We start from the raw sequence: 24,023 nt of genomic DNA on the forward strand, positions 1-24,023 counted from the left end.
CTGGAAGAAAGATGTTTGAAGTGTGCTTTTTAACAATAGAACAGCACAATAGGTCTGGCATTGTTCACAGGGGTAAACTTCCTGTGACTAGAGATCTTCAGATAGAATGTTTTATGGAGATATATGTATCAGGTGGGAGATTGCACTTTTCCAGCTAAAGAAAACTTGATTAATCTTCTTCTCTGTTTATTTTTATCTTAGGAGCTACATTGTAAATTTCCTGGGGCCAAGGATAGGTCCCTTTCTTCTATATCCCCCAAAGCTTCTTGAGGATGATTCTGGTTTTTTATTTCTACATCTTCTATGTAAGACTTTTTTTTTTTTTTTTTAAATAAACAAGTAAACCTTCTAATCTTCTGCCTTGCCTCCTCTACCATCTCTACCCCAAAACCCCAACAGTCTAAGCTTGAGATAGTGTAGATAAAAATGGCAATATTCTCAACCTAAATGTCCCTTCAGTCAGTCATCTAGAATTTCTGAAACTTCTGAGTCTTCTTCCACATCTGTGGTGACATGCCCAAGGTCCCAGAACCGGATTGTGGCAGAAAAGGGCCTAGGAATTAGGCTTTCTGGCTCCCACCCTTCTCCTTTCCATTACCCCATTACACACGTGGGATACATTGTAAGATCCAGAAATTGATGGCTGGTAGCCTGCCTCCATGTTATTTTGATGAGGGGAATCCAGGACAGTTGCTGCTATTATAAATGATTATGGCACTTTCCAAATCCGAGCTTTCATAACTTCATTCTGTTTGTTCTCTTGCCAGGTTCATATTCAGATATTGTTTTCATTTGGTGCCTGGGAAGGTTTTTGTTTTGTTTTGTTTTGTTTTGCTTTTTTTTGCTGTCAACTCTTTATGGGTAAGTGTTTGCTTATTAAGTTTTCTTCTGTGCTATAGTGTGAAAACATTTTTTTTTTTTTCCCCTTTGGTTTTGTTTTGTGTGTTTTATGCTCAGTGACTGTTGTGGAATTGGGTAGATGAGCCCACATACAGATTTAGGTTGGTCCTCTGTGGGTGGTTTAGAATGTTTGTGACATTTATGGTTTGCAGAAGCTAGAGGGGTGGCCTGTTCCATACCCTCCTTGCAAGGATAGGTATGTCATGTGTTTGCCAGACCATACTTAGCTATGTGCCTTTGGAATTTTACCAGAACTTCTTTTTTTGGGACTGATTCTCCACACTTTTTGTCTTTAATCTGTAAACTATTATAATTTCTTGCAGCTTTATGAAGGATTTATATGTTGGGTGGATTGTTGGGTTAAGTAGAAGGAGAGAGAAAGAGAGGAGAGATTTGGGGAATCTGTGGTACGGAGCGGGATGCGGGGCGCGGGTCTTCCGCTGCCAAAATTTAAATACTCAGAGATTGATTTTTAAAAGTGTTGATGGAGTCTAGGTGGTACTGCTTAGTTCAGTGTTTACACCTCTGGGTGTTTTGATAAGCCTTGTAGCTCCAACATAAAGCACTCAAATGACCTAATGTAACTGCTTTTAATAACTAAGGATATTTTCCCTGCATTTTATGTAGCACACTACTCCTTCCATCCCATTGGCGAATGTGTCCAGTAAATAGTTCATGGTTAAACATCTAAAATGACAATAAAAACTAGATTGATAGAAGTCATTGGTGCCTGGCTTCTTATATTCAAGTAGTCACATGTTTTTCATTGCCGACTAGGATGCATGTTTAAAATACAGCTTCGGAGCTCAATTAGTAGAGATGGAGTTGGAGCAGAGATGAACATGTATTAAATTAACCTAGTCATTAGTTTTTAATTTAAATACTGTTCAGCTAAATAATTTGGCACCCAGTAAGTTTCAGTGGTGCTCTGCTGGCAGCTTAAGCACATCACTAATTATTCACAGGTTTTTTGTTTTTTTTTCCCCCCTCCTCTTCTCAAAGAAATGTGGAACCAGCAATTTATTCTGGTAAAAATATTTTCGTGCACTTGCTTTTTCTGTGAAAATATTTTTCGCACATGGATGACTGGTACTACAAAGTTAGCTTTCACCACCTTCAGGTCAATGCATTTTAGAACATTTGGAATATGATACCCTTGAAATAAGAAAATTAAGTAAGGGAAAGAGCAGTCTGCAACAGCTTGTGGAGGGTTGGGTTTGAGGCTCAAACTGAAGATTTTTCCTGTCATATGATTAAAAGCGGAGTGTTCTCTGAATCAGCCTACTCAGCTTTTTTGGGAGAAGGACTGACTTCCTACATTGTTCATTCCTCACTCCCCATCCTTACATGTGTCTTACTGTCACATATTAACCCATCTGTAGGAGTTTTGTGGATAGGCTGAAAATGGTGAAAACAAAGGATCTAATCTCATGAGAGAGTTTTTTGTTTTTTTTTTAAAGCAGACAATAAGACTTTTCCTGATAAAAACCAGGGTTCTTTATTCTGCATACAGAACATAGATGGCCGGCCCCTCCACTTACGTGAATATGCAGCAAAGTCTATAGGAAATAGTGGACAGAGATGGGCGTTGAAGTTGGTGTTGACCAGGATTCCGTCTCTCCCCAGTTGCAAACTCTTCACTGGCTCCCCGTCCTCCTAAAGCAGTGATTTTCGAACTTGAACATGCATCAGAGTCACCTGAGCATTTGTTAACACAGAGTGCCGGGATTATAGGGAGGGACCTGGGAATTGCATTTCTTACAGGGCCCAAGGTGATGCCAATGTTGCAGGTCCAGGCACCCCAGTCTGAGAACCAGGGATTGGAGAGAATTCAGTTGAGAGTTAGGCATGTAACAGAAAGTCCCTGATGAGCTCGTCCTCTGCGTTTCTCTCTAGGCTTATATCTTATTCCCCCCTCGAATAGTAAGCTTGAGCAATGTCAAACTGCTGCAGTTCATCAATATACATGTGTTATTACTCAAAATGAATGATCTGTGCTCTGCAGAGAGAGTGAGGGTGATTTAAAGAGTGAGGATGATTTTATCTGTTGTACTAATCCATAAACACACATATACCAGTTCATGAGCATCCTGATGCGGGTGTGAGATGGAAGATGAGAGCCTGCTGCTCCCTCGGCGGTCTCTCCCTGCTTGCCTTTCCTAGTGTAGTCAACTGATGGTGCTGAGGGGGATTCTAGTGTTAAACAGGCATCTCTATATTACATGAGCTTTAAACACAAGCCCACCATTTCATCTGGTTCCTAACTGAAGAATCCACGACCCATTTCAAGACCAGAGGAAAACTGTGAGCAGCTTCTTGAGAGGTAGGACGACATTGCACGTGATGGGTATTCTCAAGGATTTCAAGGGGTAATTTTGACTAAATGTGATTTTGCCTTATATGCCCCCTGTAGGACTCATTGCTTTATGGGATGAGTCTTTACTGTCTCTGTGTACTTATGCATCTTTCTTCTCTTATTGTTGGATCAGCCTAAGCTGAGACCAGATCTGTGTCACGTTCTTTTCATTTGGACCTTTGTGAAGAATGCTCTGAATTGGCTCACTCAATGTAACAGTGTATCATCTATCATGGTATCTCATTTAATAAGGAGTCAATAAATACTTATTGATGAATAAATAAAATAACAAAAGAACAGTGGAATTGGTTGATTTTATTAGAAAGCAGAAGATACAGACTTGGGATGCTTGGGTGGCTCAGTTGATTAGGCATCTGCCTTTGGCTCAGGTTATGGTCCTGGGGTCTTGGGTTTGAGCCCCACATCGGGCTCCCTGCTCAGAAGGAAACCTGCTTCGCCCTCTCCTTGTGCCTGCCTGTCCCCCTGCTTGTGCTCTCTGTTACTATCCTGCTCTCCCTCTCTCTCTAATAAATAAAATCTTAAAAAACAAAGAAAACATACAGGGTCTTTTTTCTTCTTCTCACCCCACCCCCTTGAAAGACCATTGTGTTTCCTGAGAGACGATAAAACAGTGTTTTATTCAGCTTGTATCCTCTTTGCTTGGGACACTAATGGCACTTGGGCATTCATGCTTTGTTTTTGTTAAAATAAGTGAACTGGGAGAAGCTTTGAATCAGTTGTTTACCCCTTTTATAAACTTAGAATCACAGTGTTGCTATAGACCTCCAGAGAGCCACTGGAAATCATAGCTTTTAAAGCAAGAAAACACTTGGGGCACCTGGGTGGCTCAGGCGTTAAGCGTCTGCCTTCCACTCAGGTCATGATTCCAGGATCCTGGGATCAAGCCCCAAGACGAGCCCCAAGACAAGCCCCAAGTCGAGCCCCAAGCCCGTTGAGCCCTGTGTCGGGCTCCCTGCTTGGCAGGAAGCCTGCTTTCCTTCTCCCACTCCCTTTGCTTGTGTTCCTCCTCTCCCTTTCTGTCAAATAAATAAATAAAATCTTAAAAAAAAAAAAAAGGAGGCAGGAAAACACTTATTTCCCTGTGGTAAATATCTCATCACATTTCAATTCCACTGAGATAAATTCTTAAGTTTAGAAATTGTAAGTATTTTAACATATAGCTACATTTCTTTTAAAAATATAACTAGGATCATTTCATGTCATTTAATCATGAACACAGTAAATGGGCTTGTTATTTTATTTTAGTTATTTTTATTTTAGTTTTTCCATAAAGTATTTCTTTTTGTCCAGTTTCTTTCCTCATTTTCATGTGCTTATGTCCTTGAGCTTTCCTTCCTCAGGATGGGCAGACCCTGCCTCTTTCCCCACTAGACTCTCTTCAGAATTCAAGCATTTCATGCACACGACTAGCAGAACCTGAATCACACGTGAAGCGGGACCTGCAAGGGATCTGGGTGATACAACTTTTAGTGGTCCAGATTCTACATTTCAGGAGGTTGGAACAGGTCCCGAGTGAGCTAATCCACAGCATCTGTGGATGCCTACTGACGTTATGTGTCAGGCCTGGGTTTGAAGCAGGTTGTCATCGTGAGCCCAGAGTTCTGTAGCGAGCTCACTAGAGGACTTGCTGTAAATCCACAAAGAGATTACTTAACCTTTTTCAGCAGCATTTTGGCTTTGTGAGTTGAAAATGAAAGCAATTGCTAACTACCTGCCTTAAAGCCTGCCCTGGGCCATTGTGTGTGCTTGGGACAGGAACCCATCCAAGAGAGGCAGTAATTACCACATGGAGCCTGGTTCCCATGGCAGCGGCTGGAAGGTCCCAGCCAGCTTCCCCAGAGCACAGCCATGACTCTCGCTTGTGGGATGCAAGCTTCCTGCCTCACCAACTCAGAGCCTACATACAACACTCCAGATTACTACCTGGAGAATCTTCCCAAAACCCAAATCAGATTATGTTACTCTCCAATTTAGGATTTTCCCATTTCACACTGTTTCCCACAGCATCAAGATAAGCCTATGCTTTTTAAAATGCCACGCACAGCCTCCCATGATCTGGTCCTATCTACCTCAGTCACCTCAAGTCTTTTCTCTGTTCCTTAAACTGTTTAACAATGAACTAGTCTAGTTATATTCTAACTGGGTGGAACTGCTTACAATGACCCACGTACACCATGCTGCATTAAGACTCTGTGTCTTTACTGGTTAAACACCTTGGTTTGAACCCCAGTTCCGTGAACTGTATAAGGATATTGCTTAGCACGGTGCCTGACCTAGAGAGGGAGGTGAGTGTGCGTTAGTTTTATCATATGTGAGACAATAGGATGGTAAAGAAGGGGAAATGTGCTGTCTTTGGGACCTGATAGACCTGTTTTGATAGCCCTAATCTAGCACTTTGTAGCTCTGAATCCATAGCCTATCATATAACCATCGTGAGGGTCCACTTTCTATAAAGACTGATCACAGGGATGTGGAAGGATTCGAGATAGAGCATTTGAAGTGTCTGTCACACACCTGGCACATTAGGTAGAAGTCCAGGAAACAGAAGTTCTTGTCAGTCTTAGTATTCTACCCACTGTACAGTCACTGTTTACTAATGAGTAACACTGACTACTCAGGGGCTCAGAGCATCACAGTCCCTCTAATTTTTTTTTTTTTAATTTTTTTTTACTGGAGCAGTATTTTTTCAACTTGGGTAGTAGGAGATGTTTTATTTTATTTTATTTTTTTTTTTAATTGTCCTTCTGCATGCAGGCTGCTATAACGGACATGATATAGACTGAATAGCTTATAAAGAACAGGAATTTATTTCTCACAGTTCTAGAACTGAGAAGTTCAAGATTAAGGAATGGGCAGATCCAGGGAGAGCCCACTTCCTCATAGATGGCTATCTTCTCACTGTAAACGTACATGATGAATGAAGCAAGAGAACTCTCTGGGGTCTCCTTTATTTATTTATTTTTTTTAATTTTTTATTTTTTATAAACATATATTTTTATCCCCAGGGGTACAGGTCTGTGAATCACCAGGTTTACACACTTCACAGCACTCACCAAATCACATACCCTCCCCAATGTCCATAATCTCACCCCCTTCTCCCAAACCCCCTCCCCCCGGCAACCCTCAGTTTGTTTTGTGAGATTAAGAGTCACTTATGGTTTGTCTCCCTCCCAATCCCGTCTTGTTTCATTGATTCTTCTTCTACCCACTTAAGCCTCCATGTTGCATCACCATTTCCTCATATCAGGGAGATCACATGATAGTTGTCTTTCTCTCCTTGACTTATTTCGCTAAGCATGATACGCTCTAGTTCCATCCATGTTGTTGCAAATGGCAAGATTTCATTTCTTTTGATGGCTGCATAGTATTCCATTGTGTATATATACCACATCTTCTTGATCCATTCATCTGTTGATGGACATCTAGGTTCTTTCCATAGTTTGGCTATTGTGGACATTGCTGCTATAAACATTCGGGTGCATGTGCCCCTTTGGATCACTACATTTGTATCTTTAGGGTAAATACCCAATAGTGCAATTGCTGGGTCATAGGGCAGTTCTATTTTCAACATTTTGAGGAACCTCCATGCTGTTTTCCAGAGTGGCTGCACCAGCTTGCATTCCCACCAACAGTGTAGGAGGGTTCCCCTTTCTCCGCATCCTCGCCAGCATCTGTCATTTCCTGACTTGTTGATTTTAGCCATTCTGACTGGTGTGAGGTGATATCTCATTGTGGTTTTGATTTGTATTTCCCTGATGCCGAGTGATATGGAGCACTTTTTCATGTGTCTGTTCGCCATCTGGATGTCTTCTTTGCAGAAATGTCTGTTCATGTCCTCTGCCCATTTCTTGATTGGATTATTTGTTCTTTGGGTGTTGAGTTTGCTAAGTTCTTTATAGATTCTGGACACTAGTCCTTTATCTGATATGTCGTTTGCAAATATCTTCTCCCATTCTGTCAGTTGTCTTTTGATTTTGTTAACTGTTTCCTTTGCTGTGCAAAAGCTTTTGATCTTGATGAAATCCCAGTAGTTCATTTTTTCCCTTGCTTCCCTTGCCTTTTGCATTGTTCCTAGGAAGATGTTGCTGTGGCAGAGGTCGAAGAGGTTGCTGCCCGTGTTCTCCTCAAGGATTTTGATGGATTCCTTTCGTACATTGAGATCCTTCATCCATTTTGAGTCTATTTTTGTGTGTGGTGTAAGGAAATGGTCCAATTTCATTTTTCTGCATGTGGCTGTCCAATTTTCCCAGCACCATTTATTGAAAAGGCTGTCTTTTTTCCATTGGACATTCTTTCCTGCTTTGTCGAAGATTAGTTGACCATAGATTTGAGGGTCTATTTCTGGGATGTTTTATTTGTTCATAGAACTAATTGGCATTCTTTGCTTTGGATTCTCATAGCTTTGTGTTCCTCTGTCTACCAGGTGTGAGGATAAGAGGCAGAAATAAGAAAGGAAAACAAACAAAGGCCAAACCTGCTCTCTTATTCCCTGGATACTCAGAACTAGAAGAAATCTTTTCCAGATGGTCTTTTGCCATCAACTACACCATTTTCCCCTCTCTGGTTAATATTTTATGTCCATTTTCTACCAAGTTCAATTCAGTTCCTTTCTCCTACCCATTGAATCTTGACTCCGTTATCAGCAGACTCATTAATCTGTTTAGTTTAGTGATAGTATAATTCAGAGATAATATTTGACATTCAGATAAGTGATGCCTGTGTGAATCTCATGTTTGAAAGACAGATGCAATCAAATATGTTTATTGAAGAAATCTTATACTTGTAATTGTTGGTACTTGTCCATTGAGCTATACTTGTCATTTTTGAGGGAGAAGTCTTAGCCCTGAGGCCTTTAGGCCTGTAGACTGCCATTCATATTGAACTTTTTTTTTTTTTTAAAGTTTATTTACTTATCTGACAGAGAGAGATCACAAGTAGGCAGAGAGGCAGGCAGAGAGAGAGAGGGGGAAGCAGGGGCCCTGCTGAGCAGAAGCCCGATGTAGGGCTCAATCCCAAAGATCATGACCTGAGCCTAAGGCAGAGGCTTAACCCACTGAGTCACTCCGGGTCTCCCATATTGAACTTTATTGTCCATGCACATTAAACTCCTCAGAAGGGGAGTCAGTCAGACTTTAGAGATGTGATGTTACCTGACATTAGAAGAATATGTATATATACACACACACATATGTGGATAATTATACATATGCACATACATATTTCTAACTCCAATTTTATGACATCCTGCCATTCATTAAATTTTAACTATATCTAGCAATCTCTTAGTAAAATTGAAAGAATTGATTCTCTCCCTAGAACAGTTATTGATCCAAGGGGAAGGGCTAGATGTCTTCTATCACCTAGCTAAAAATATATAAATTAATCTATACAAGTACATAGTTCATGAAAGGTATTCTAGAATAAGTTCAAATTCTGAAAGAGGAACCTGATTCTAGATGTAGAGGGCAAAATGGGAAAAGACACAGATAGCCAATCCCCTATTTATTTGTTAAGGAGATGGAGGCTCCAAACATGTTTAAAGATTCACTCAAAGTCCCAGAGCTACTTATTGGCAAGCTGGCATTTAAACTCAAGACGCCTGACTGTTGTATATTAACAGACTGACTTTAAATAAAAGTTGGCAGCATTTAGTAATTACTAAGAAATGCTCAGAAATGTTATTGTCTTTCACTCTCTCTCTCTTTCTTTTTTTTCACAGTGACAGGAATGGTGTTGAATAGTCTTAAATGAAGAACACATTGTACTTAATTTTATCCTTTTGGGCAAGGGAGACTTTAGCTTTCATGGCTCCTGGGGATGAAAGAGATAACGGGAGTGTTATTTCTTCTTCCTTTACTCATTCTTCCCTAGTAATCCACCCCCTCCTAAGAGAATAACATTGCTTCATAGAGACCAGGTGTGTATTTCTTTCTAGTTCCAAAAAAGCACAGGGATAAGATGTTTATGCAAAGGGAATTTCTGCTGTAATACATCCTGACTTCTTGGTGTAAGTACATCGGAAAGGAAGGATTCAGTGGGTTCCCTTATCTGTAGTAAGAGATTTCCAAGCTCCTAAAGAGCTAATGATTAAGTACACAAAACTGTGTGTGTGTGTGTGTGTGTGTGTGTCTTTGTGTGTGTGTGTGTGCATGCATTTATTAAGTGTCAAGTATTCTTAGAGTTTCTGGTTTATAGAAATTTAAGGTCTATTTTTGCAAATTTATTTTGCAGACCTTTTCAGAGGCAATTAGATTTAATGTGGATTTTGGAGTTTTTGAAATAGTTAACAATGCTCCACAACTTCTGGAAAAGCAACTGAAAAAAATTCTACAAAACCAACAACCTCGAAATCCCATCTATGATGTCATAAGGAAAGGAAAGAATGATGTTAAACCTGTTCAGATGAATGACCCCTATGAAGATAAGACCATTAATATCAACTACAATATCATGGTAAGAAAGTATGAGTTTATATCTTGCAAGGTATATAAAACATTAGGTAAGACTAACATGAGGTTCCTTGGGCTTAACTTTCTGAAATTTAACTATATTAAGTTTTGTTGTACTTAACCTTAGTATTTGTTATTCTATCATCTTATTCATGTCAAATGGCAAATTTAATCTAGCAATTTTGTTGATTTTAGATTTTCAATATGAGAAGATTCATATAAATCCCTTTGAATATTTAGGATATCAGGTTAATTTGGGGCAGCAGAAATATGTGTATCCATTATAGTTTTGATGCATTCTAGAAAATGTGGGTATTCAGTGAATTTATCTGGTTTGGGTTCTATCCTAATAAGCAGTTGGGAATTCTGATTTCTGACCCTCAAGTTACACTATGTGACCCTGACCTCCCTGGCCTTAAATTCTACTCTCAGCTTCTGGATTTTGGATTTTGTCTCCTTAACATGAGGTTAAAAACAAAACAAAACAAAAACAAACAAACAAACAAAAACAAGCCCAGGTTCTAATCTTGACTCTTTAACTTACCAGCTCTGTGTTCTTGAACAAGTCATTATGATGAACCTTATTTTCATCACCTGTCAGATGATTCCTTCACTGCCTACTACTAGGTTTGTTGTGGATCAACTGAAAATAAAATGAATGTTTAACATTTTCCATGATTTGAAGTGTCTGATGAAACTAGACTAAAATGTGTTCAGTGCTTCTGATATAGTTCTTTTCCAGCCTGAAAGTTCTTCAGTGTTTCTTTTATTGAATTCCAGTATATTTCTTTCTTGTTTACTTTCATCACATTAAATATATTAATAATTATAAGTCTTTAAAATGCTTTTATAAATACTAAAAATAAAAAACCATGTTATAGCATCATTTTGAAGTTTGAACAAGGAAATATATTCTGAACTATAAAACACCATATAAATTATTACAGTATTCATTCACGATAAAAACTCTCAACAAAGTATGTTTAGGGGAAACATACCTCAACATAATAAAAGCCACATGTGAAAAAACCACAGCTAACATTATCTTCAATCAGGAAAAATTGAGAGCCTTTCCTCTAAGATCAAGAATAAGACAAAGATGTCCACTCTTACCACTCTTATTCAACATAGCACTAGAAGTACTAGCCATAGCAATTAGACAAGACAAAGAAATAAAAGGCATCCAGATTGGTAAGGAAGAAATAAAACTTCCACTAACTACAAATGACATGATACTATATGTAGAAAACCTTATAGACTCTACCAAAAAACTACTAGCACTGATAAATAAATACAGTAAAGTTGTAGGATACAAAATTAGTATACATAAATCTGTTGCATTTCATGAAAGCTCATGCCAAATAAAAACTCATTAAAAAATAAATTGCTTAAACATGTTAAAGCCGGGGCACCTGGGTGGCTCAGTGGGTTAAGCCGCTGCCTTCAGCTCAGGTCATGATCTCAGGGTCCTGGGATCGAGCCCCACATCGGGTTCTCTGCTCAGCAGGGAGCCTGCTTCCCTTCCTCTCTCTCTCTGCCTGCCTCTCTGCCTACTTGTGATCTCTCTCTGTCAAATAAATAAATAAAATCTTAAAAAAAAAAAATGTTAAAGCCTACCCAAAGTCAATAGTACACACTGTATATGGTGAAATACTGTAACCGTCTCCATTAGATCCTAAGAAAAGAAAAAGTATATTTTTATTACTAATTCAAAATTATTTTAGACTTCCTAGACAAAGCTTAAACACAATAAATATAAATAATTACTATCAATTTGCAAGAGTAAGCTGAATTGTCTTTATTTATATAATAATAAATAAATGGTTTTAAAAACTGAAATATTACAATAAAATCCGTTAAAATTTGTATGTAAACTTAACATCTGAGCCATCCTTTCATAAAATCAAGGACTCCAGAATCCTCAAAATAATAAAAAACCTGAACACCAAAATTAAAATATTTCACATGTTAGAAAATGACATAAAGCAATGATTTAGAAAAAGAGAAAATTTCAAGTTTGAGGAAATGCGTTTTACTTAATTTCTTACCAATCTTATTCAAGAAAAAGACAAGTAGTCCAGTAAAATAATTGAAGTAATTCAACAAACTATGTACAAGAGAGTAATTAAAATGGAAAATGAGCAAATAAAAAGATGTTTAATAACACAAATGATCTTAAATATGCAAATGTAAGTAGAGCCAGAAACCATTTTTTAAAACATTAAATTGACCTACAATTTATTTAATTTAAATTCAATCAGCCAACAAATAGTACATCTTTAGTTTCAGAAGTAGAGTTTGATAATTCTTCAGCTGCATATAATATTGTACAGTACTCACCACATCACATGAAATGGGCCTATAATTTAAAAAAAATAACATCTAGTGTTAGTAAAATATTAATTGCTACAATCTTTGCGAATTAATCTGGCACAATTGGTTAAAATTAAAAGTACTATGACTTATGTCTGGGAAGCCACTTTGGGATTTTTATCCCATATAAATAAATGTGTATGTATAGGAGCTGACTGCAGCACTGATGTCAGAAGTATAAACACATTATATGTTTATCAACTGAAGAACTGTGGAACAGTATATGACTATTAGAAAGAATGTGTTTGAGCCATGTCTGTTGTCCTGATGAGATAGATGCTCATGTTTTATTGTTCACTGGAAAAACCAACTTGTAAATTAAAGCATGTAATATGATTCAGTTTTTATATAAAATAAATCCTATGTAAGTGTTCCCCCCAAATCTATTGCATTTCTATACACTAAAAATGAAGTGGCATAAAGAGAAATTAAGAAAACAATCCCATTTGCAGTTGCACTAAAATAATAAAATACCTAGGAATAAACCTAAGCAAGGAGGAGAAAGATCCATACTCTGAAAAGGATAAAACACTGATGAAAGGAATTGAAGAAGATACAAATGGGAAGATACTTCATGCACATGAATTAGAAGAACCAATTTTGTTAAAATGTCTGTGTTACCCAAAGCAGTCTACAGATTTAATGCAATCCCTCTCAGAATACAAACTACACTTTTCATAGAACTAGAAGAAATAATACAGAAATTTGTGTAGAGCCACCAAAGACCCTGTAGTTAATCTACAACAAAGGAGGCAAGAATATACAGAAATTTGTGTAGAGCCACCAAAGACCCTGTAGTTAATCTACAACAAAGGAGGCAAGAATATACAATGGAGGGACGCCTGGGTGGCTCAGTGGGTTAAGCCGCTGCCTTCGGCTCAGGTCATGATCTCGGGGTCCTGGGATCGAGTCCCGCATCAGGCTCTCTGCTCAGCAGGGAGCCTACTTCCTCCTCTCTCTCTCTCTGCCTACTTGTAATCTCTCTCTGTCAAATAAATAAATAAAATCTTTAAGAAAAAAAAAAAGAATATACAATGGAGAAATGACAGTTTCTTCAACAAATGGTGCTGGGAAAGCTGGACGACATCATGAGAAACAATGAAACTGGACCCTGTTCTTACACCAAACACAAAGATAAACTCAAAACGGATTAAAGACCTAAACCTGAAACATGAAGAAAATATAAGCAGTAATTTCTTTGACTTTAGCCATGGAAACATTTTTTTAGGGATGTCTCCTCAGACAAGAGAAACAAAAGCAAAATTAAAATACTGGGATTACACCAAAATAAAAGGCTTCTGCACAGAAAGAAAACCATCATTAAAACAAAAATGGGAGAAGATACTTGCAAATAGTATATCCAATAAGAGGTTAATATGCAGGCTATATATAAAGAACTTGACACCAGATAAACAATCCAATTTAAAAAATGGGCAGAGTTGGGGCGCCTGGGTGGCTCAGTGGGTTAAGCTGCTGCCTTCAGCTCACGTCATGATCTCAGGGTCCTGGGATCGAGTCCCGCATCAGGCTCTCTGCTCGGCAGGGAGCCTGCTTCCCTCTCTCTCTCTCTGCCTGCCTCTGTCTACTGTGATCTCTCTCTGTCAAATAAATAAATAAATAATCTTAAAAAAATAATAATAATAAGAAGAAAAAATGGGCAGAGTACTCTGGAGAACAGTATGGAGTTTCCTTAAAAAGTTAAAACAACTACCTTATGATCCAGCAATTGCCCTACTAGGTATTTACCCTAAGGATACAAAAATAATAATTTGAAGGGATATATGCATCCTAATGTTTATAGTAGCATTATCAACAATAGCCAAATTATGGAACGAGCCCAAATGTCCATCAACTGATGAATGGATAAAGATGTGGAGTTTGTGTGTGTGTATTTATAGATATTATTTTAATATATTATCTAGTATATATATATTCTAATATATTATCTAATATTCATATATTAGAATATTATTTAGCCATCAAAAACAATGAAATTTTGCCATTTACAACAATGTAGATGGAACTAGAGAGCATTATACTAAGCAAAATAAGTCAATCAGAGAAAGACAGACTTCACTCATATGTGGAATTTAAGAAACAAAACAAATGAATATAAGGGGGAAAAAGAGAGGCAAACCAAGAAACAGACTCTTAACTAAAAAGAAAAAACTGATGGTTACTAGAGGGGAGTGGATGGGAGGATTGGTGAAACAGGTGATGGGGATTAAAGAGTGCACTTGTGATGAGCATGGGGTGTTGTATGGAAGGGTTGAATCACTAAATCCTACACCTGAAACTAATACTACACTGCATATTAACTAACTGGAATTTAAATAAAAACTTGAAAAAAAATAAAAAGTGGGCAGAGAACGTGAAAATATATTTTTCCAAAGAAGACAGACAGATGGCCAACAGACACCTGAAAATATGTTCAACATCACTAACCATCAGCAAAATTCAAATCAGAATTACAGTGAGATACCTCAAAAAGACAAGAAATAGTAAGTGTTGGCAAGTATGTGCAGAAGATGGAGCCCTCATGCACTGTTGGTGGGAATGCAAATTGGTGCAGCCACTGTGGAAAACATTCTGCAGTTGCCTCAAAAAATTAAAAAATAGAATTACCATTATGATCCAGTAATGCCATACTGGATATTTACTGAAAGAAAATGGAAACTCTAACTCAAAAAGGTACATGAATGCTTACGTTTATTGCAGCATTATTTATAATAGCCAGATATGGAGGCAACCCATCTGTTCATTGATAGATGAATGGATAAAGAAGATGTGCTATATATGGCTGAATCATTCCCATGAAAAAGAATGAAATCTTCGAGACCTTACCATTTGCAACAACATGAATGGATCTAGAGGGTATAATGCTAAGTGAAATAAGTCAGTCAGTGAAAGACAACTGTCATATGGTTTCACTCATATGTGGAATTTAAGAAATAAAACAGACAATGAAAAGAGACAAAAAAACAGACTCAACTATAGAGAACAAACTGGTGGTTGCCAGAGGGGAAGGGGTAGAAAGGTGGGTGAGATAAAAAAGATTAAGGGTACACTTACTGGGTTGAGTACTGAATAATGTACAGAATTGTTGAATCAGTATATAATACACCTGAAACTAATATAACACTGTATGTTCATTATACTTCAGTTTTAAAAAATAGACATAGGATCTGAATAGACGTTTCTCCAAAGAAGATGTACAGATGACAAAAATGCATATGAGAAGATCCTCAACATTAATCATAAGAGAAATGCAGTCAATACAGGGAGATAGGGGTGGCGACTTGATGTGGAACGGAGAGTGACTGCTAATGGATATGAGGTTTTCTGGAAAGTGATGAAATTTTATCATGGTGGTGGTTTGGGAATATACTAAAAACGATTGGATTATATATTTTAAATGAGTGAATTGTATGAAATGTGAATTATATCTCAAAGTTATAATAAAGGGCAATGTGTATGTATACACACATCCACAAATCTCAATGAACTATTTCTACACACCTTTTAGAATGAGTAAACTATGCAACACACATTGATGATACCAAGTACCAGTCAACATGCAGAGCATTTGGAATTCTTACATTGTTGATGAGAATTCCATTTTGGAAAACAGTTTGGCAGTTAGCTTTCTAAGTTAAGCATATACCATACTACACATCTGCCCTACTTCTGGATATTACCAAAGAAAAATGAACAGCTCCGTTCACACAAATACCTGTATGTGAAATTCTGTAGTTCCTTTATAATCACCCAAAGCTGTAATAAACCCAAATTTCCTTTAAGTGGGGAGTGAATGAACAAACCGTGGTTCATCCAGACAGTGGAGTACCACTCAGCTGAAGAGGAATGAAGAGGAACGAACCAGCGATCCGTCTAAGAACATAGGTCAATCTCAAATGCATCATGCTAAAGGAAGGAAGCTACGTCCTATATTGATTCCACTTATAAGACACTTTGGAAAAGGCCCAACTGCGGACAACCAGTTGGTGGTTGCCAGGGCCTGGGGTTAGAGGGAGTCATTGAATGCAAAGCGGCAGGAGGAAGTTTGGAGGATGTTGGAACTCCTCTATGATTCTAGTCATGGTTATTCAACTGTAAGTATTTGTTAAAATGTGTAGAGCCGGTACCTAAAAAGGATGGATTTTTGCTGTATGTATGTTTTTTTGTTGTTGTTGTTTTGTTTTTTGTTTTTTGTGTTTTTTTTTTATTTTTTATTTTTAAGGAGTAAATAATTTTCCCTTAGGTAAATTATTTCTGTGGTTTTCATAGGTATTTATTAAGTTCCCATTTTATGTTTGGCCAGATTGTTCTGGGTTTTTTTTTTTTTTTTTGGTCTTTATATTTTAGTTATTTGTAAACACCTTGAAGGGACATTTTGGCAGTCTGACTAAAGACTTCTCATCCGTTTTGATTTTAGTCCTTTTAAACTTTTCGTTCCATTTCATTTTGGGGTCAGATAGATAAAAAGACATTCAAAAGGGGATGAGTTATCAGTGAAATGTTCATTAAGTAAATATTAGGCAAATTGATTTTTTATGACTGACTAGTCTTGACAACCTTTTAGTATTCCTCAAGGGTGTGTACCGGTCTTAATATGTGGTCTGGTGTCTTTCTGGGACGCACTGAATGCATTGCTAACGAGAATCCAAGAGTCATGTGTGGCTGTCTGTGTGTAGCGTTATGTGGAGGCCTCTTTGGAGTTTTTCTGACTACAAGATGCACATGTCCTTCAGATCTCACTCATAAGCAATAAGACCATCAACAAGACGCTACTGTTCAGGTGCTGGCTGCTTCCAAAGTTTCTTCTGTTTTTTCATTACCCAGAAGATAGTCTTTGGTCAGGGCCAAATAGCTGTTTTTGGGCTGAACAGAAGGAAAGCATTGTTCTCCAGCCGCGGGGAGCTTAAGGACTTCGTGCCACGTGCGAGCAGTGTTGAGCACAGGTGCACGCTCAAGAACATCAGCCCGTCAGATGTTGGCAGCGCTGCTCTGTGAGCCTTTCATCTCCTCACAGTGAGCAGTGGGCTGTGCTGACTGAGGTTAATATCCCAGCACAACCGTTGCCTCAGCAGATAAGCAACAGAAGTCCCATAAACGCCTCCACCCTTGCCTCACTGGGACGTGTGCTGTACCAGTGGTTTTACTTATCCAGGAACATTTGTTTAGTGTTCAAAGAACTGACATTCCTTAGATTTCTGGGGAAAAAGTGCATATAAGATAAAAAGAGAATCATTAGTGACTAAAAATTTGAGAATGAGCCGCAACTCAGTAACTTTTCCATGACTTTGAATGGTCCTCACAACCTCTAAATAAAATCTGAACGCCTTAATGTCATTGGAAAGAGCATCGTAATTATGCCTGCCTGCTTCTCCAGCCGGCTTCCCGCCTTTGTTCTCTGGGAAAACCTTCACTGTTTTAGTGCCCTGGTGCTCTCCAACAGAAACCCGAACTTGGGCACAGCACTCTACTACTACTACTTAGTGAATTATCTGTAAATTCCTTAAAGACACTTCCTTCCTCCCCCACTTCCTTCCTACCTTACCACCTTCCTTCCTTCCTGATTTTATTTACTTGACAGAGAGAGAGGGAGCAGTAGGCAGAAGGAGAGGGAAGAAGCAGGCTCTGCACTGACCAGGGAGCCCGATAGTCTTCATCCCAGGACCCTGAGATTGTGACCTGAGCTGAAAGCAGAAGCTTAACTGACTGAGCCACCCAGGCCCCTCAGGGCCTTATCTTTCTTGCTAACCTTGGTATTCCCAAATAGTGCATGGGGATGTTAAACAGTTAACCAAATTTTCTAAAATTGGAGGGACAGGGGACTGTCATGACCACAGTGGTCTTATCAAGTGTTCTGGTTAGCTCTTTTTCTGTTTGTGATTTTTTTTTTTAATCAATTTTGCAACTGTGCAAATATGGAAAGTGACTTTTTTTTTCTCACATCTCTTCTTTCAGTAGGTTACTTAACTTCTCTGGGTTCAGTTTGTTAATCTGTAAATGGGGCTAATAGTTGATGCAGGGTTGTTGAGAGATAAGCAAGTAGTGGCTTCAAATGTGTGATTCCAAGGTCCTTGCTCTCTCTTGTGAAACAGAAGGTCGACGCAGGGCTCCGGGTAATACTACTCTAGTGACTAGGTCTTGACTGTACTGAAATGTGATTTTCTTTGACTCTTTTTCTTTTTCACTTGTCCTCTAATAGTGTCTCAGTCGTGAAGAAGGTATTGAGTGGATCAAAAAAGAAAGACTTCCAGCGTTCCTGGAAAGTGATTGTTACTTTGAATACAGGTATTGTAGTCCCATCAACAAACCTAGTTTTTAATTGCCTGTTTTTTTTTTTTTTCCCACCTAAAATCATTTTTCTGTACTTTCTTAATAAAATTGTATACTTTTAAACCCACTGGAGTTTGTATCCCACCTGCTATAGTATGTGAGTGATAGAGCGTTTGTAAAAACCACTTAACTTTTCCAAAGAGAACTCACAGGAATAGTTCTTAATAAATGTACTTCGGCTGTGCTTCTTTGATCATTATGTTTTAAAAATTATCTACTTATGGATGTTAAGGAGGGCACGTATTGCATGGATGGTGTGCATAAACAATGAATTCTGAAACACTGAAAAGAAATTTAAAAAAATAAAGATTTAAAAAAAATTATCTACTTGTTATAATGGTGCAGGCTGTTAAAAAACAAATATAAGTATGTCATAAAAAGGGATGTCATAGTGGATCAAGTTTTTCTTTTATATTTCCTGACTTAAAATGTGTAAATACCTAAATGTTTTGAAATTTTACTGAAATTTGACCTATACTTAGAATCCCATTTTAAAAATCAAGTAAAATAAAAGAGTCATTATTAGTTAGTAGTTCTGTGAATAAGCCATTAATTGGAGCAGATCCTAAGAGAACCATTGTGCAAAGTGAGGAGATTGACTTGAAAATAAAATAAAATTTTAGGGTTTTTTTCCCCCCTGAATTCTACCATCTTTGAAACTTATTTCATGTTTTGTATGATTTCTAAAATGCAGATTAGCCAAATTGGTCTCACAAGTGAGATGGAGTGGATCAGGTATGAACTTCACACTCAGTGCAGATTTTTCCCCGTGGGTCCTGAAAAAACCAGCCAGCCCACCACCACCTGTTGCTGAAGAAGAGAATGTTATCATCATGAAAAAGTTCTACATTTCTCTTGGCGAGGTAAAAGTATGAGTGTTTCTTCATGACTTGGCACTTCAAGGAGACTTCTCATTTTAGGGATAAGAATTACATTTGTACCACTTGAACAGGGGAAGTGATTTCAAGTACTTCTAAGGCAGTAGCAAAACTTTTTGTGGAGTTATGCTGACGCCTTTGCTCTGCACTTGTTCACTCGAAATGTAATTGGTATTATTATCTTCATGTGTATAGAGGAACAAATGAAAGATTGAATAATAGGCTCAGAGTCACCCAGGAAGCAAGGAAGAGTAACTTGAATTGTATCCATGGTTTCATTATTCATTCCAAAATTGTCATTGTTTGGAGTCTCTAATTTTTGTACAAAATGATGATAAATTGGGTCTTCTCCTCCCTATTGTCAGGATTATTCCTCAGCAGTAAAAGGCATGACCCTTTCACTGTTATCAGATAAATTTGTCCTCCGTGAAGAAATGCTGGGTTGGTATGGGTGCATTAGAAGAGATCTAACCTAGAATCAAATACCTTTCTGGAGAGTCATGTTGTAGTGAAAACCGTTGTTTGATCTCTGGCCTCTAATTATCAGGCCTTCTTTCTGGGAACACATTTCCTATACACAGCTCTGTACAAAACCAGGAATTGCAAATATGTGGCCCATGTGTTGCTGCTCTCCTAGCTTCCATTCATGACAGACATTGCTAATCAATCACGGCAATTTTCCTGCTGAGCTAAGACTTGGCTCCAAATTCTTTTCAACACAGCCCTCTAGGCAAGCACTTCCAATTGATCAAAGATGTCATACAAAAGGAAAACCATTTACCATCTCTGTTGGAATATATAGACTTAACCTGTCTTACCTGACCATTTATTTTCATGCGTAGTTCCTATTTAATTTTGTAGTTTGGCATTTCTTTTTTTTTTTTTTTTAAGATTTTATTTTATTTATTATTTATTTATTTATTTATTTGAAATAGAGAGAGAGAGATCACAAGTAGGCAGAGAGGCAGGCAGAGAGAGTGAGAAGCGGACTCCCTGCTGAGCAGAGAGCCCGATGCGGGCCTCGATCCCAGGACCCTGAGATCATGACCTGAGCTGAAGGCAGAGGCCCAACCCACTGAGCCACCCAGGCGCCCTAGTTTGGCATTTCTATCATTAGTATTTGGCAAAAGTGTTTGAAATTTTGCCAGTTGCGTTATTTCCACTGAGTTCATGCTGGGAATGTACTAAAAGCATATCTCTCTTTATACTTATTTTTAAGTATTTTTTTTCTTATGTATTATAGAAATGTCAGGAATGTCATAAAAAATGTACTGATAGTACAGGTCAGTAAATATACAACAGGAAGAATCAATCTTGGGAAATAAGATCTGATTCTTTACATGTAAATTAAATTGAATGTAAGAGTAAGATTTAAACGAGTTTACTTTTGCTATTTTCTGTATGAAAAAACAATTCTCTCCACTTGATTGACGCTTTACCTATATCCTTTTTTTTTTAAGGTTTTATTATATGAGAGAGAGAGAGAGTGAGCACAAGAGAGGGTAGGGTCAGAGGGAGAAGCAGACTCCCCACTGAGCAGGGAGCCTGATGTGGGTCTTGATCCTGGAACTCCAGGATCATGCCCTGAGCCAAAGGCAGTTGCTTAACCAACTAAGCCACCCAGACATCCTCTAATATACTTTTTTAAAAAGATTTTATTTTTATTTATTTATTCTAGAGATAGAATGAGGGGTAGGGGCAGAGGAGGAGGGAGAGGGACAAGCAGACTCCATGCTAAGCTTGGAGCCTGACATGGGGCTTGATCTCATGATCCTGAGATCATGACCCTAGAGGAGATCAAGAGTTGGTTGCTCAACCAACTGAGCCACCCAGTCGCCCAACTGATATTTTCTTAATAGCTTTTGAACTTGGAGGACTCAAAATTCTTTGAGTCCCTGAATCATTTAAATCATGACTATGGACAAAGATTAATCTTTATGTTGATAACTGTTCATATTTCTTTTGAGTCTTCGTTATATCACCTAAACACGAACAATTGACTCATCTCTTAAACATATTAAGTGGTTGTCTGACTGACTACTTACGACTTCTCTCCTAATTTTTACTCAGCAATCTTTTTTGCCAAGTTGAAATAGCATGGACTTTTGTATATTGGCCTCTCTCAATTCCCTGACAGGTCTTCATTATTTTGGCCTTCTCAGTGCTTAGGATACTGCTTGGAAGAGAGTAGTCACTCAATAAATATATGCTGAATGAACATATTTAATAATAAATTTAGTAATTTATTATTTAATAAATTAATTTAATAATAAATGCCTTGGTTTTATTTTAAAAGATTATATTTATATATTTGAGAGAGAGAGGGAATAAAAGAGAAAGAGGGACCCAATCCTGGGACTTCAGGGTCATGACCTGAGCCAATGGCAGTCGCTTAACCACCTGAGCCACCCAGGTACCCAAATGACTTAGCTTTAAAGGAAGGAAAAGAGAGAACAAAAGGAAATTAGAATCTTTCAAAGCTTTTATCTATGTAGAAAACCTTACTTCTAAGAGGGGCAGTGACTACCTAGGTGACACTTTTCATTTCTCTCTCTTGCTTTCTGATCTCCTTGTGTGGCCCAACTTGCCCTGCTAATTCTGTATCACAGTCAGAGAACAATACCCATTCCATTTGAGGCCTGCCTCTTGTGCGAATTCCTGAGGTGAAGGGCCAACCTGGGGACAACCTATCTGGAGAAAGGAGAGTAATGCTGAGTAATGCTGGACGCCCCCCACTCTGCTTCTGTTGAACAATCTGGATTATCTTAGAAAGCTTGTGAGGACATTACTGAGAGAGGCAGGCATAGGAATCTTCCCAGGACAGCTGAGAAACAGGCTTCTCAGGACTGGGATTCTGGAAGCTGAAGGTCAGCTGGGGAACTGGGTCAGCTGGCTCGAGGGTGCACAAAGCGAAGGAAAAATTGAAGGCTCCGTCCAGGGTCAGGTGGAGTCAGGAATCAGTTGTCAGGAAGCCTACAATCCAAGCAAAGCTGGGAAAACAGTCAAAGGCGTGGGTCATTGAGCCTGGTGGGGTGGGGGTGGTTCAGTACTCCTCAGAGTAAGTCTGTGATATTAGGGCGGTGTGGTAAAAAACACAGAGCCAGATCAGACAGAATTAGGGATAGGAAATAATTGGGAAGTTATAAATGTGGGAGTAGCTGGCAAAAGATACAGCCAAGAACCGAGGAGTCAGATGACTGCCAAGACAGCGTGGGATGGCATACCCTATAATGCAGCCAGGAAGGAGGGCTGCATGCCTCTGGTGGAAGAGTGGAGAAGGCGCTAGTGGATACTGGGCTCCTTTTTACCTTTGGTCATCTAATATCCAGATAATCTGAGTTGAAATTTCCTTCCCATTAGTCTCAGGTAATGAACTTTTTTCTGTATGGCATTCTTTCCTTCCATGGCATCAGTTTCCCTTTCATGTTGTACTGTGCAAATTTAACGTTCTAAGGACGACTCGAGGTCTGCGATTGGGAGAACACGGCTAATCTCAACATTAAACAAAGGTGCTCCTTTCTTCCTAGGCCTCCTATACTCAAACAAAAGATTGGTTTGCCTTAGCGAAACAGAGTCTGCAAACAGCATCCACGTTTTCATTACCAACTTACGTAGTCCACAGCAAACTGGAAACTCCGGTTGTTTCATCTGTTTCTGGTAAGCAGAAAGGAGAAGAATGATTTCAGAACTCCTTTTCAAATCTTTGCTTATTGTTCTGCTCTCTCAGTACAACACGTGGTGGTGGGGAGGAATCTCCATTCCTACCCCCTACCCGCTTCACTTTCTACTGTTTTTATCTTTAAAGATTTATTTGTTTGAGAGAGAGAGAGAAATCGAGCTGAGGGAGGGGCTGAGGGAGAGAGAGGATCTCAGGCTGACTCCCCCTGAATGCAGAGCCCAACGTGGGGCTCCATCTCACAACCCTGAGATCGTGACCTGAGCTGAAATCAAAAGACCAACACTTGACTGACTGAGCCACCTAGGCGCCCTTCTACTGTTTTTTGAGAGGCAGCTTGACATGGGAAGAAGAGAATGGGTTTAAAGATTTATTTATTTATTTGTCACAGAGATATATTAAAAGCAGGCAGAGAGGCAGGCAGAGAGAGACAGGGAAGCAGGCTCTCTGCTGAGCAGAGAGCCCAATGTGGGGCTCAATCTCAGGACCCTGAGATCATGACCTGAGCTGAAGGCAGAGGCTTAACCCACTGAGCCACCCAGGCAGCCCAAGAGAATGGGTTTAGATGGGTTAATGCTTATTAACCATGTGACTTTTGAAGTTATTCAGAAAGCCTTGCTTTTCTCATCTGTAAGATGAGAACAATAATACACTCTACATGTCTAGAAATGGCCTAGCCTAGTGCCCCGTCCCTCATAGGCAGTTAGTAAATGTTTGTCTTGTCTTTACTTCCTGTGACAGTTTACAGATTCTTATTATTAACTATTTGAGTTTACGTGGGTGGAACCTTTCTCTCTTCTTGAAAGTATGTAGTCGTTCATGCAGCTTGAGTTTTCCTTGAGTTCAGACTTGTTTTTCTCCTTGAAAAACAGGTACATTTCTACTTTGGCGAACTTTTGTGGACAATACCAACTTTTCATAGATACAGAAGGAAACTTGCAGAAATGGGTATCATCACCATGACATTGCTAGAGGAAAAAAATCTAGCAATGTCATTCAGGAGAGGAACTTAGCAATTCACTAGA

At 38.6% G+C, this 24,023-nt stretch overlaps 1 protein-coding gene across 6 annotated transcripts in view; it reads left to right on the plus strand.

Moving 5' to 3' along the window:
- RGS22 (regulator of G protein signaling 22) overlaps positions 1-24,023 on the plus strand; it is a 125,969-nt gene that overhangs the window by 18,283 nt on the left and 83,663 nt on the right. For all 6 annotated transcript variants that reach the window (XR_009351645.1, XR_009351647.1, XR_009351646.1 and 3 more), the window contains 4 exons: positions 9,509-9,730; positions 18,314-18,399; positions 19,139-19,307; positions 22,850-22,979. Coding sequence is in view for 3 of the 6 variants with exons in the window: in XM_059165927.1 (XP_059021910.1) it covers positions 9,509-9,730; positions 18,314-18,399; positions 19,139-19,307; positions 22,850-22,979 (607 nt within the window). In the remaining 3 variants the exon portion in view is untranslated. The remainder of the gene's footprint in view (positions 1-9,508; positions 9,731-18,313; positions 18,400-19,138; positions 19,308-22,849; positions 22,980-24,023) is intronic.

Source organism: Mustela lutreola, chromosome 3 (assembly GCF_030435805.1).
Source record: "Mustela lutreola isolate mMusLut2 chromosome 3, mMusLut2.pri, whole genome shotgun sequence".
NCBI classification, from domain to species: domain Eukaryota; kingdom Metazoa; phylum Chordata; class Mammalia; order Carnivora; family Mustelidae; genus Mustela; species Mustela lutreola.